General features: G+C 54.3%; 1 protein-coding gene across 4 annotated transcripts in view; it reads right to left on the bottom strand.

Moving 5' to 3' along the window:
- The window catches only part of NDRG1 (N-myc downstream regulated 1), a 51,856-nt gene that overhangs the window by 20,318 nt on the left and 19,107 nt on the right, over positions 1-12,431 (bottom strand). For all 4 annotated transcript variants that reach the window (XM_032873493.1, XM_032873490.1, XM_032873491.1 and 1 more), the window contains exons 4-6: positions 5,563-5,668; positions 3,453-3,573; positions 163-225 (exon numbers count right to left, since the gene is read on the bottom strand). In XM_032873493.1, coding sequence (XP_032729384.1) covers positions 163-225; positions 3,453-3,573; positions 5,563-5,668 — 290 coding nt within the window. The remainder of the gene's footprint in view (positions 1-162; positions 226-3,452; positions 3,574-5,562; positions 5,669-12,431) is intronic.

The raw sequence follows: 12,431 nt of genomic DNA, 5'->3' as shown, positions 1-12,431 counted from the left end.
CCGGAGGGAGGCAGACAGTGGAGTAGAGACGGTGCGACAGCTCATTTCTTTCCTGACCATTCATCCTACATTTCAGTGGCCAGATCAAAGCCAAAGGAGAGGCAGAGGCTAGAAACCACCTTTCTCTGCAGGCTGCTGGGGCCATTGATCCCTCGCTCTTACCCAAACTGGTGGAGCACTCCAGGAAGCATTTCGGCCAGCTGGTCCATGGAGGGGTACATGTACCTTGGGAGAAGCCATGCAGAGGCCATTAGTGGGGGCCTGGACCCCGGTGGAAATGAATCATTCAAGCAGGAACAGGCCTGAGGGGCAGGACTCAAGCACAACCTTACCCGTGTCCCCAAGCCCCCGCTCAGCCCCCACTCAGCCCCCTGCCCAGCCCCCTGCGGCCCTCCTTCCCTGCATCGAGCCACATGCACCAGCCTCAGTCCCTGCTGGAGGCCGCGCCCCACCCCAATCCTCCCCGTTTGTAAACTGAGCCTTGAAAGATTGCTTCCTATGCTCCAGGTCCCAGAGCAAGCATCAGAGGCTTAGCAGCTCATCTAATACTTACGGCAACCCTGTGAGGTTCCTGTGATTTCCCCCGGTATACAGATTATATAAATAGCAGTGAAGCTGGGATAAGCCACTTGGTTTCATGGCCAGGCCGGCCCTTGGAATGGCATCTTCCGTGGGCTCTGGGATTTCTCACTCACCTCCCAGAAGGAGGCTTGCCAGCAGCTCTCCCATAGAACATTCCTGGCCACGGGGAAGTCCCTCCCTTATCTCCCCCTTGACCCCGAGAGATGCTCTGGAGCTTGGAGAGAGCACAGAGAAGCAGGCCATGCTGATGAGCTGGACACAGTGGGCTTTGGGAGACGGAACACCCAGCAGGATTTGAAAGCACTGGGATGCCTCGATTCACCCATTTTCTGGAACCACGGTTCCTGCCTGAGTGTGGAGTCTGCAGGCTGCCCTAAGCCTATGCGTTACGGCGGATGCTTCCCCTTCCCAGAGTGCAGGGAACAACCATCGCCTGTCACCAAGTCCTTAGGCTGGGCCCACATGGGGCTTCTTGTTCCCACTGTGTCCCCCCTTTCCTATGGGCGTACCACATGCCAACCCCCGGCACAGTGAGGAGCCACTTCCCAGGCTAGTCCCTTCCTCTCAGCCAAAACCAGCGCTGCCCCCGGTGTCTTGTCGAGCATTTTCACGCCTGCTCTCTTCCTGGCCTTCGCATAGGCTGTTCCCTCTGCCTTCTCACACCGTGTGTGCTCATCAGCCTGGGATCTCCAGAAAGGCCAGAAAGCTCTGCCCCTGCAGGAGCCAACAACCCTAGACGGAATTCCTGCACGTTATCTTTCCCGACGTGCCTGGAAGAACTCCAAGAATCATCCCTTTCCCCAAAGCCTTGGGTGCCATGAGCGAGCCGGGCCCTTTTTATCAGAAGATGCACATGGCTCGCTGCATCAGGACCAGCTCCTAGGGACATCCCATGAGTCTCTGGACGGTTCCCTGCGGGAGCCCGAAAAACTCCGCCCAAGACCAGCAGATAGGCCACAGTATCGGGGAGGCACAGGAGCATCCTGGACTAGGAGGCATCCCACAAGGCTGGTCTCCGGGAGGAGAACTCCAGGAGGAGGCCCTTCCACAAAGGAGTTACGGGTGCTCACTCTTCCCCAGGGAGACCACATGAGCATGAAAGCCCCGGTCCCACACAGGGGCCAGGCAAAACAAGGGAGTGTAATGACAAAGGAGGTAACAGTGAGGGAGGTGGGGGTGTTCAGAAGGGAAACTGAGACAGGGATCCCTGTTCTGTTGGATCAGGTGGTTAGGGAGGGCTTCTTGGAAGAAGTGACACTGAAGGAGGCATTGGGGTTTGATGAGTGTAGAGTATAGGAAACATATTCCAGGAGGGGACCCCAGCAGGTGTAAAAGCTCTGGAAAGAGCCAGAAAGGGCCTAGCTGGTTTGTCTACACATAAATGGGGCCAGTTTCCTTCTGAAATGGCCATGGCTCAGTTTACAGCCAGCAGCCCCCAAAAGGGTATCCTGGGGAAGCCACTTACTCCCAACGGCTTCTTTCCTTGCTGTTCCTGGGGTTGGATACAGAGTCAGGAGGCAAAGGGATTCTACACAAGCCCCCCATATGTAGGAAGTTGACTCCAGAGCTGGGGTCCCCAACCCTGCTTTGCTGCCTCAGCCTCGGGAGAGAGGGAGCATACCCCAGAGGGTGCAGGAGACCCCCAACTACAGGAGGCAGAAATAAGGCATGGCCTCTTCAGGCCATGGCTGCCACCAGCCACACACTAAAATCACCTGCTGACCCGGGGATGGGGGGCAAACACCCTGAACCTTGGCCTCCAGGTCAACTTAATAAAAACTCCACAGGGTGGGGCTCAAAGCTCAGGACATTTTTTTTTTTAAATCCTCCTATGGGGAGCTAAGAGCCACTGCATTACCGCAAGTCTTTCAAACACTTGCTCTCAACAAGGATGGATTTGCTGACAGACCTTTGGCTTAATCTGCTAGTGAACAGATAACAGGGTCCCACTGTACTAGGAAGCTTTACATTTTTGGTCGTGGCCCCATGTGCTGGTATCCTTCCCGGGCTCTGACAAAGGTTAATTATCAAGGATAATTCTGAACACCAATTAGAAAAGAGAAGAGAGGAGAGGGGAGAAGAGGGGAGGAGAGGAGAGGAAGCTATCTGTGAATGTCAAGAAGGCCCCTTCTGGGAGACTCGAAACCCCTGAGCCTGCTGCACCCTGGGTTAATGACAGCCTCCAAGAGGTCTGCCTCCCTCCAGGGGACACTGATGGTCCCGGGCACTCAGGAAGCCTGTCTCAGCCTCGCAGCAGAAACCAGAAGCCCACGTTGGCTGCACACTGAGGAGAAGCAGGCAGCTAAATCCCTGGGACAAGAGACCCTGATGTTCTAAGGAGAACATGATCCTTCAAGTCAGCAGAGTCTCCAATTCCCGCAGTTAAACAAGCTGTAGGACTTGTAGGAAAAAGAAAAAAAACCTAAGCCTGGACCACAGGAAGTACTTCATCAAGATTATTTTCTATTGTTCCCTCTCTTTTTCTTCCCACCTTTCTAGAACTCTCTGAACTGTTTTTCTTGTGAAAGTCTTCTCCGCTCGATCCTGTGCCTGTCATGCACACCTATTAAAAAGCTAGCTCCTTGGGTGGGTGAGAGTGGGGGTCGGGGTGGTGGGGGGCAAGGAGTTAGTGCTTAGCAGGGACAGCGTTTCAGTTTAGGAGGCTGAAAAAGTCCTGGCGACAGGCAGTGAGGACGGCTGCACTACAGTGCGAATGCATGGGACACTACTGCGCTCAAGAATGGTTCCAAGCGTGAATCTTGGGTTATATATACCTTACCACCATAAAACAGAGACCCAGTGTGACGCCTCCCCCGCCCCCTGCTCAAATTTTCTGTACCCCTTTAGGGGCACGGGGTTCTAGGTCTTACCCCACAGGGAAGGAGGCAGCGCCGTCCTGCTGGCCAGGGGCGTCCACGTGGCAGACGGCAAAGTGCTGCGTGATCTCCTGCATGTCCTCAGAGTTGAACAGGGGGTTGTAGCAGGTTTTGTCTGCAGAACAGGCAGGGGCGAGAGAAGAGGAAGGAGTAAGGACAGAATACATCTGGGTGCTTGGTGGCATGTAATGGCCTTTTGCTGTTCGCACTCCCATGCAGGGGAGGAATGAACGCAAAAGAAAGAATGCCAACCTTCTTGTCCCCTCCCACTTGCCTCTGGTGCTAAAAGGCAAGCAAGCGGGCCTGGTGGTGGTGCAAAGGGTGGGTAGGCTCCACTGCATACTCCAGCGGCTGAAGCCCAAACGTGGATGGAGCTGGTGCTGCGAGGAGACTCCCGTCCTGGCTCCAGCATCACCCCTCATCAGCTGGGCTGCGGTGGACCTTGCTGCACTCATGCCCTCTTTCTGTCTGGGTTTCTGGAACCCCCACATTGGAAGTAATGGCCAGGGCACATGACTCTCAACCAAGGAGGGCACAGGAGGTAAAGCATGAACGCTCTCACTTCTTATGTGGCCTTGGGGGAGTCTCCCAACTGCTGAGTGCTTGAGACAAAGAAAGACGGCCAGCTGTTCACCCATCCACCCCCTTTTCTTCCTGGGCACTCAGTGGGACTACATTTCCCAGAATCCTTTGCAATGAGAGGCAGCCATGTGACCGGATTCTAGCCAATAGCTCCTGAAGCTCGCGGTTTCTTGTTAATACCTGCCACCCATTCTTCTAGGTTTCTCTCCCTGCTGCCATCTGCCAAATGCAGAAGGCTCTGAGGACCCAGGGGACGGAGGAGCCACAGCTGGCAGGAACCTACATTCTGGAATCACCAAGCGAAAGGTGTCCCACAGAATGCCCAGAGGCATTACAGGAGGGAGAGACAAATGTGTATTGTGTACAGCCACAGAGATCTTGGGGGCTTCTGTTTCTGCAACTGGCTTACTAAAACAGTGAGCCTCCACCACAGGGGTAACAGCCACAGGCAATTCCACCCCTTACCAGAGTCTGGAAAAATAAGATAACAGATATCCAAGGACCTAGCATGGTAGCTAATGGATCCAAGGGCAGGCACAGAGAGGAAGAGGGATATAGGAGAAGGGAAGATGAAGGAAAATGGTTTTCAGTGACTGACATCATTGCCTCAAGGTACTAAGAAGCTGGAGGAAAAACATGCAAGCCAGGCAGGCTGTCAATCACCGATCACACAATCACCCAGCTTGCGATACTCAGGATTACAGAGGTGCCTGGACGTGCAGGCTGTCAGTGGCTTCTCAATCGCCACGGAAAGATTCGCTTCTATCCTGCAGGATTTTAACATTCAGCAGATCTTACCGCTTTACCGTCTGTGAAAAATGGGGAACCCACATATGGTAACACTTCCTGGGAATCTCAAGAATACAGCGTAAACATTCATGGCAGCCTCATTTGGAATAGCCAAAAAGCAAAACCACCCAAGTGTTCATCGACAGAAGGACGGAAATATGAAGCGTGGTCTATGCACACAATGGAGTATAATTCAGGAACAAGGAAGGAAGGACATCACACAGGGGACATGTGGACATGTGGATGGACGGAAACCATTATGAAAGAAGCCAGCCACAGAAGACCCCGTGTGGCAGGATTCCGTTTATAATGAATGCCCCGGATACACACGCCCTTAGAGATAGAAAGTAGACCAGAGGTGGCCGGGGGCTGGGGGTTCGGGAGATTGTGGGAACAAAGTTTTCAGAGTGGTAAAAAAATGTTCTTAAATGGCCTGTGCTGATGGTTGTACAACTCGGTCAAAATCATAAAAACAACTGTACACACTGATCAAAAGAAGTCACTGTCACCCACAGACAGTGGAGGGCCCCGAGTTCCCAGCACACCCAGGCACAAAGACATTATTGTGCCCTGCGTCGTGCATTCCAGGCTCTTCCAGACTGTGGCAAGTTCTCTTCTCACAACCGCTCCAGGAAGTGTCAGCAAAAGAGAACAGCTGGCCCTCCCACCACCAGCTCTTCCTAGCTGTCCTCCTCCCCATCCCCAGTGGGAACTGAGGCTCCCGGGAACTTACGGTTCATGCCAATGTCATGGTACGTGAGGATGACGGGCCGGTTTCCCTTGGGGGTCCCACACAGCGTGACGTGAATGGAGCCATGCACCGTCTCTATGTCCTGCTCCTGAGGAAAGACAGAGATAGAGGGGTCTGTGATGTGGGCTTCTCAGAGTTGCTGCGGCTGCGACCGCTGACTGCATGCGTCCAGTTTCCAACTGTGTTTTGAGGAAGCTCCACGTATGTTTCTCATTTGGTCAGCAGAGCTCTGGTCTTGGGGCAGCAGATCTCTCCAGCCAGAGAAACTGCTCCAAGAGCCAGGGAGGGAAGGGGAACTAAGCTGGGAGGCAGAGGAAAGAGTCCTGGTTCGGACGGTGACATTAACCGCCCAAAATGTGGGAAAGGCACCAGCCCCAGCCCCTCTCTGCACTGGACCTGGTTTTCTCCACCTGGAAAACGGAGGTCATCAAAGCCTGAGCTTCCTAGACTATCTGCTCCCATGGTGGATGGTGACAGTCTGGATCGGGGAAACCAAGGCAGCTGCCCAGAATCACACTCAGGACCCACCACAGGGTCACCCTCAACATTCCCCACAGGCTTCTTACGCCCTCACACTCTGAGAAGCCTGAAGAGTCAAACCACATTCATGCCTCAGGAGGCCACCTCAGGTCAGCCCTTGACCTTTATTCACCAAGGAGAGAACATTCCAGATGCCATCTAACCTGCTCCCAAAACCAACCTAAACGTGAACCATCTTGACTGCTGATGAAAGGCAGGAAAGAGCAGGTCAGGGTCCACCCCACATGGACAAGAAGAAACGGGCCAGATGCCCCAGTTAGGAGCCTCATGGAGCTGGGCAAGCTGCCCTTCCCCCAGGCTGTACCCTGCGAGTAGACCTAGGACCTGGCAGCTCCGGGGATGCCAGGAGGCCTGCAGGACAGAACACGGCAGGAGGTACTGTGCCCACAGCCCCTCCATCCCAGACCTGTGAGAAACTGGCTAACAAATCAAGAAATACACCCCAATTCTCAGGCTCTCCCGCCAGAACAGGGCAGCGCGCTATCCATGCATGTAGCAAGAAGCCACTCCACTCCCCATCCCAAGCAAGCATTGCAGGTGCTTCCAGCCCTCGCTCCGAGGACCCCTAAAGCAAGCTGGGGGATTCTGGGTACTGGAGGGGGCCTTCCCAGGCTGCCCTCACACCTGTGACATAGGGAGAATGCTGGAACCTCACCGAGTATGAGTGCTCACCAGGTGACGCTGATGGGCCCACAGAGACCACAGCATGGAGGGGAAGCCTGCTCCCTGTCAGTCCCAGGTCCATCCCCATCACAAGGGTCCTCCTGAGCCACCTCCCTCATCACCCCAACAACGGCAGTCAGTCCCTCAAACACCGAGTCCACGGTCTCTCTTCCCATCGGTGCCCGGCACTCCGCTCCTGCCTCTACAAGCACTGGAAAAATCCACAGACGAGGGAGCAACAGCCTGGCCCCCAGTGGGGGCCACAGTCATCTGCTGGGCCCGTCCCTGGCCCTGAAGCCAATCGGGGACAATGGTTCATTGAGAGGGTCACATTCTCCATTGTCTCCCCAGCTGACCCACACGGCGCCCTCTAAAAATAGGCCAGGCCAAGCAGCATCCCTGCCAGCCTGAGGTCATCAGGGTTCAAATCTGGGTCCTACCCTTCCCCGATGCTTCTGAGCCCTGGGTCCCTAGCCGGAGGACAGGAGCAAACCACCTCACCCTGGGATCCTCAAGGGAGGTGGTCACCTTGGGGTATGAAACAGTGCCAGGAGGAAAAGGGGTCCTTGGGACACGGTAACGAGGTGTTTAATGCAGTGCCTGGGTACCACTTAGTGGCAGATACAGGATGCCCAGCCCTGGCAGGCACCAAGGATGTCCCTGACAGCCCCCTGGGGTGGGGATGCGTGGCTGATGTTGACTCATCTCTGTGGAGGCCTTAAAATTATACCTCCCTGTAACCAGAACTAAAGGTGTCCAGAAAGCGAGGGGCAGCCCTGCCTGGCTTACTATTCTGTCCCCAGGCCTGGCACACAGTCCACGCCCCCAGCAGACAGTCAGGAACTATTGCATTAAGACCTGAGAATAAATGATCTTTCTCTAGAAACTCCACTAACTACTCTGGGTTCAGGCTCCCCTCTGTCCCGTAATTGGCTCTGAGCTTCTTAGAGAGCTCCTACTCCCACTTGCGAACTCCAGGATTGGCACGAAATCTCCCAGGACAAGTGCAGTACCTCCCAGGACTGCATGAGCCCCATGGAGCATGAAGGTTTCATCCTCGAGAGGAACCACCCAAGGGTGGTGGCCGTGGCCCACGCTGTCTCACCACTAGCCTGGACCTCTGCGCAGCCAGAAGCATTCGTCACGGCTCGCCTCTTCTGGAAGGATAAGGCAGCCAGTCTCAGAAAGTGGAAGCAATACAGCAAAGGCACTCAGGCAGTAGGAGGAGAAAAGACAGATGTGATATTTCTTGTGCGAGTCCCATTCCTTAAGTCACAGAAGCGCACGCGCGCACACACACACACACACACACGTGCGCACGCACGCACACGATTCTAAGCCAGCCCTGGTGCTCTCTCTGCACTGGCCAAAACCAAGACTGCACCTGAGATGGATGGAGGAATTAAAACACAAACACATGCTTTGTCCTCTTTAGACCCAAAGAACATTCTGTCCTCCTGTCTCCAGGGCGATGAATCACTATGCCGTATCCTGTAGGAAGGAACCTACCTCACATCCCCACATTCTCCCACAGAGAGGGCACCAAGAAACGTCGTGTCCCATGCACTTCATGGCCCCTTGCCTGAGAGAGGACGTCCCCTGTTCTGGGATTGCCAAGGGTCCTCTCTCTGGCTACGACATTGGCTGGAATTCCTCCACCAGCCAGATCTCCCACCTCCGCCCTTCTCTGGTTCAGAGCCAGATCTTCGAGATGCCTCTGCATAGGGGTCTGACCCAGCCAAAAGCAAGCAACAGAGAAAAACCCAAGCTGTACAGTTTTCCTCTCTCACCTCCTCTGGAAAAGCCTAGAAAGCCACTCTCTCAAGGTACAGAGGAGGTGGCAATATGGCGGAAATACTCACCAAATCAGGCCTCCTACTCGATTCTGGCCCTGCCTCGAGCATTTGTTTCAAGTCTTCTCCCCGAATGCATGCAGCCCCACCAGGTAACAGCTGTCCTCTTTACAGAAGAGATAGGCCAAGAGAGGGCAAGTGATCTACCCGAGGTCACACAGCTGGAACAGAATTTGAGGCTGTTCCAAGTCCAAAACCCTAGACTCTGTGTGCTCTCTGACACCTGTTTACTCTCGGTGCCAGACGGTACACGAAGAAAAGAAACCTTTAAGACAGAAGGTGCACTGTGACTCTAAGTCAGCCCCCCCCAAGTGACTGTAGACGGCCTTCTACGGCCCCAGCATCTCCAGGGACGTGCCATCCACAGACAAGGTGCTGGGGTACGCTGGCACGTGGAACAGAGGCATGACACTGGCTCCGTCCATCCTTCCCAGGACGTGCACCTGCCTCCACACTGCCGTAGGCTGGCAGGTGTCCCACTCGGAAGAGCCTCAGCACAAACATCACTGCACTGGGCTGGCCCCTTCACCGTGTACTGGTTGTTTTATCTGCAGTGCCCACTATGGGGCAAGTATCTGTTTGATCACCACCTCCCACCTGACAGCCAACTCCCAGAGAGAGAGAGGCCAGCTCTGCCACAGACCAGGTCTGGCCCCAAAAGGGCACCAAGATTCACAGAGTCCATACCACCTGTAAGCTAGTAAGTGGCGAAACGGCACCTATCCTCTTCCTACTGTCTACACGGCTTAGAAGGCTGCAGGTGCTGGAAACAGCACTTACCACTAAGTATTCCTTCAAGATTTCATTTCAGCTGCCAATCCTGGCTTCAGAGCTTTATAAACTATGGCTGACTATGTGGGCTGGCCTCTCACACATCTGTTACTCTCCCTTTAGGACAGAATTCCCAACAATGTGCCTGATAAAATTCTCCCTTCCCCCATCTGCCTTGTAGCCGGATGGGCGCGGAGGGTGGTCCAGAGACTCATTTCTGGCTCATGAGATGTCAGCAGAGTTTTGAGAAGAGTATTTTTTTTTTTTTTAAGGGTCAAACTTGGCCTTTTGATTTTTTTTTTTCCTTTCACCCCTCTGCCTGCTTCCTTCCTGGAATATGAATGAGATGGTTGGAAGTCGGCAGCCATCTTATGAGCATGAGGACAGAACTGTATGCTAGAGAAGACAGAGCAGGAAGCTGGAAGGAGTCAGGGACTGGGTGACTTCACAGGTCTTCCAACTCAGCAGAATAGCAAACATTTCCTTGTTGAGAGCAGTGTGTGTTGAGGAATACTAATCTTAATGATACATTCCCCATGTGCCCTTGGGCAAGTTACCAGACTAGTGTGGGAATTCCTTCAGCTGTCAACTGAGGGCAGTAAGGAGTCCATCTGCTCTTGGGGCTGCTCCCAAGATTAAAACCGTGGGGTGCACTGCAAAGTGTTCTAGAAAAGGCTGCCTTTGGCTCCATGCTGGCTTTCATAGATGCCTGTCCCAGAGATAATCAGTGTGAAGCCACAAGGGGGTCCCAATGGCTTAAGTCAACTGGTTGAGTGATCCAGGGGAGCTCTGAGACCAGCTGCCACCACCTCCCTCCCTAATCCCCTCCTTCCCAGCAGGCCCCGGGGAGACACAGAATCATCCGGACTCTAAGGGATGACACACTTAGCCAGATGCTAAGTCAGCTGGTGCACTGGGTTGCCCCTCCCCGAAGTCTAGCAATCCTTGGTCAAGGCACAGCCAAGGGCGGAGGGCACTCTCTGGAACAACAAACAGGCAAAGAAAACCGAATTTGGGCTAGTCAGATGTAGCCTGAAGTCAAGCCTTGTTGAGGCAAGAAAAGGCAAATCATTACCACAGAGACTCAAGAGGAAATGGTAGGGGACTGCCCTCCCCCCATCCTCCTGGTTCATCTCCAGTGCCCACAGTGGGGAAGGGGCACCCCTGGCTAGGCCACTGACCTCCTTTCCATTAAGTAAGAAGCAGGTGAAGAGTGAAAGATGCTGGGGTGTGTGCATGTGTGCAAGAAACACAGATGATCTGCCTGTAAGGACAGTCATGTGTTTACTGAGCAAACACAGTAACAGCCATTTCACAGACGGAAAAAGCCAGCATCTGTGCACCTCAGCATACCCACCTGCAGGTAGCAGAGGCAAGGTTCAGGACAGGCCCCTGGGCCCCCCATGTCCAGATTGCCAGCCAAGTCCCAGGTTGCAGGAGGCACACTGGGCCCCCTCGAAGACACGACCTCAAGGAGGCCCAGCTGAATGCTGTCATCACATCAGGGAAAAGAAAAGCTACAGAGTCAGGAAACCAGCTGCTGCGGGCAGACGGGAGTCAGCCTGGGAATACAGAGTGAAGCTGGAGCCCACACCAAAGACCGCAATTCTCCAGGGAAGAGAGAGTTAGGAGGGAAGTCTTGTCGGATCAGAGAAAAGAGAAGGAAGAGCGCCGGCCATCCATCCACCCACGGAGCAGAAGAGGGAGGCTTGTGTGCTGCATCCCATGCTGTGTTTATCACGTTCACGACACCCCTGGGAGTAGTGATCCTCCCCCAGATTACAGATCAGAAGACTAAGCCCCTGGGAGGTCAGGCCACCGGCCAAGGACACACAGCTGGCAAAGACAACCGGCTTCTGTCCACTGGACCTGCCCTGTGACACCAGGACATGGATGTCTATACTGAGCCTAGACCTAGGGAGAGCTGAGCCCCACCACGGGGGCGCTTGGTGGGTGAGGCACCCCTCTCCTGGCCCACCGCTCCCGTCCCCCCAAAGGGCACTCCCAGGAAACCCACAGAGGAGAGAAGAAGCAAGCCATCTCAGTGACCCAGATGAGCACTTCTGCCATCTGTCACTCGGGCTTGGCTCTAAGCCCCAGTGGCCTGGCTGGGAGGTGGGGCTGGGGAAGGCAGGGATGGGAAATGGTGGGTTGAGGATTTCCAAGCCTCTAAGTTCTGCCCACCTTCAGTCAGGGAGCATGAAAACAAGAAGCAACTGTGTGCAAAGAAAGAAAATTAGTAAAAGGTCACTGTTTCCATTTTCCCTAGAAGCTGATCTGGTCCAACAAATGGGGGGAAAATCACCTCTCCCAACACCCTCACCCTCTGCCAGGCTCAGACTGAGCTGAGAAGTGGGAGCCAGACCCCAGGAGATGCTGCTCACTGCCTCCTGTGCCATGGCCCCTGCTGCTCCACACCCAGAGGCCCAGCGGGTGACATCAGCTCCATGCCCAGGGAGTCCTGATGAACACGCAGATGCAGATTCCCACGGACACCAAATCAGATCAAACCACCTGAATAACTGAAGATCCAGGTGGAAGGAATTAGAAACAGCAAATCTAATAGGAGAGGCCATTTGAGGCCAGAGCAAGTGTCAGGGGCAGTGGTCACCACCCTGCCACCCTCTCCACCCACTGGTTATAGGGACTTTGACTTTGGTTCCAGACATGGGCACTGGGTCAGCCTTGGTCATCTATCTCATCACGCTGCAACACGGGGAAAATCCCTTCAACCTTCTCTGGGCCTTGTCTCAACTATAAAACACGGGTGCACTAAGCCGTCTCCTGAAGGCCTGGTGTGAGGGTTAAGGACACCACACAGAAGAGGCCAGAACAATTTCTGGAGTACGGTTAATGCTCAGGACATCAGTTAGCAGGACTCCTGTGATTCTCTCCTATCTCAGAGTCACTTGGGTCACTGAGGGTTATCTTGACAGCACCTTTGGTGCATTTCTTTACTATCCAGACTGATTTCTCATCTGCAAAAGAGGGTAACATTCCCACCTGGCACGGAAGGCCTCAGAC

This window comes from Lontra canadensis, unplaced genomic scaffold, assembly GCF_010015895.1.
Source record: "Lontra canadensis isolate GAN:19392208 unplaced genomic scaffold, GSC_riverotter_1.0 scaffold49, whole genome shotgun sequence".
NCBI lineage: Eukaryota > Metazoa > Chordata > Mammalia > Carnivora > Mustelidae > Lontra > Lontra canadensis.
The sequence above is the reverse complement of the archived record's forward strand: the minus strand, read 5'-3'. Positions and strand labels throughout refer to the sequence as shown.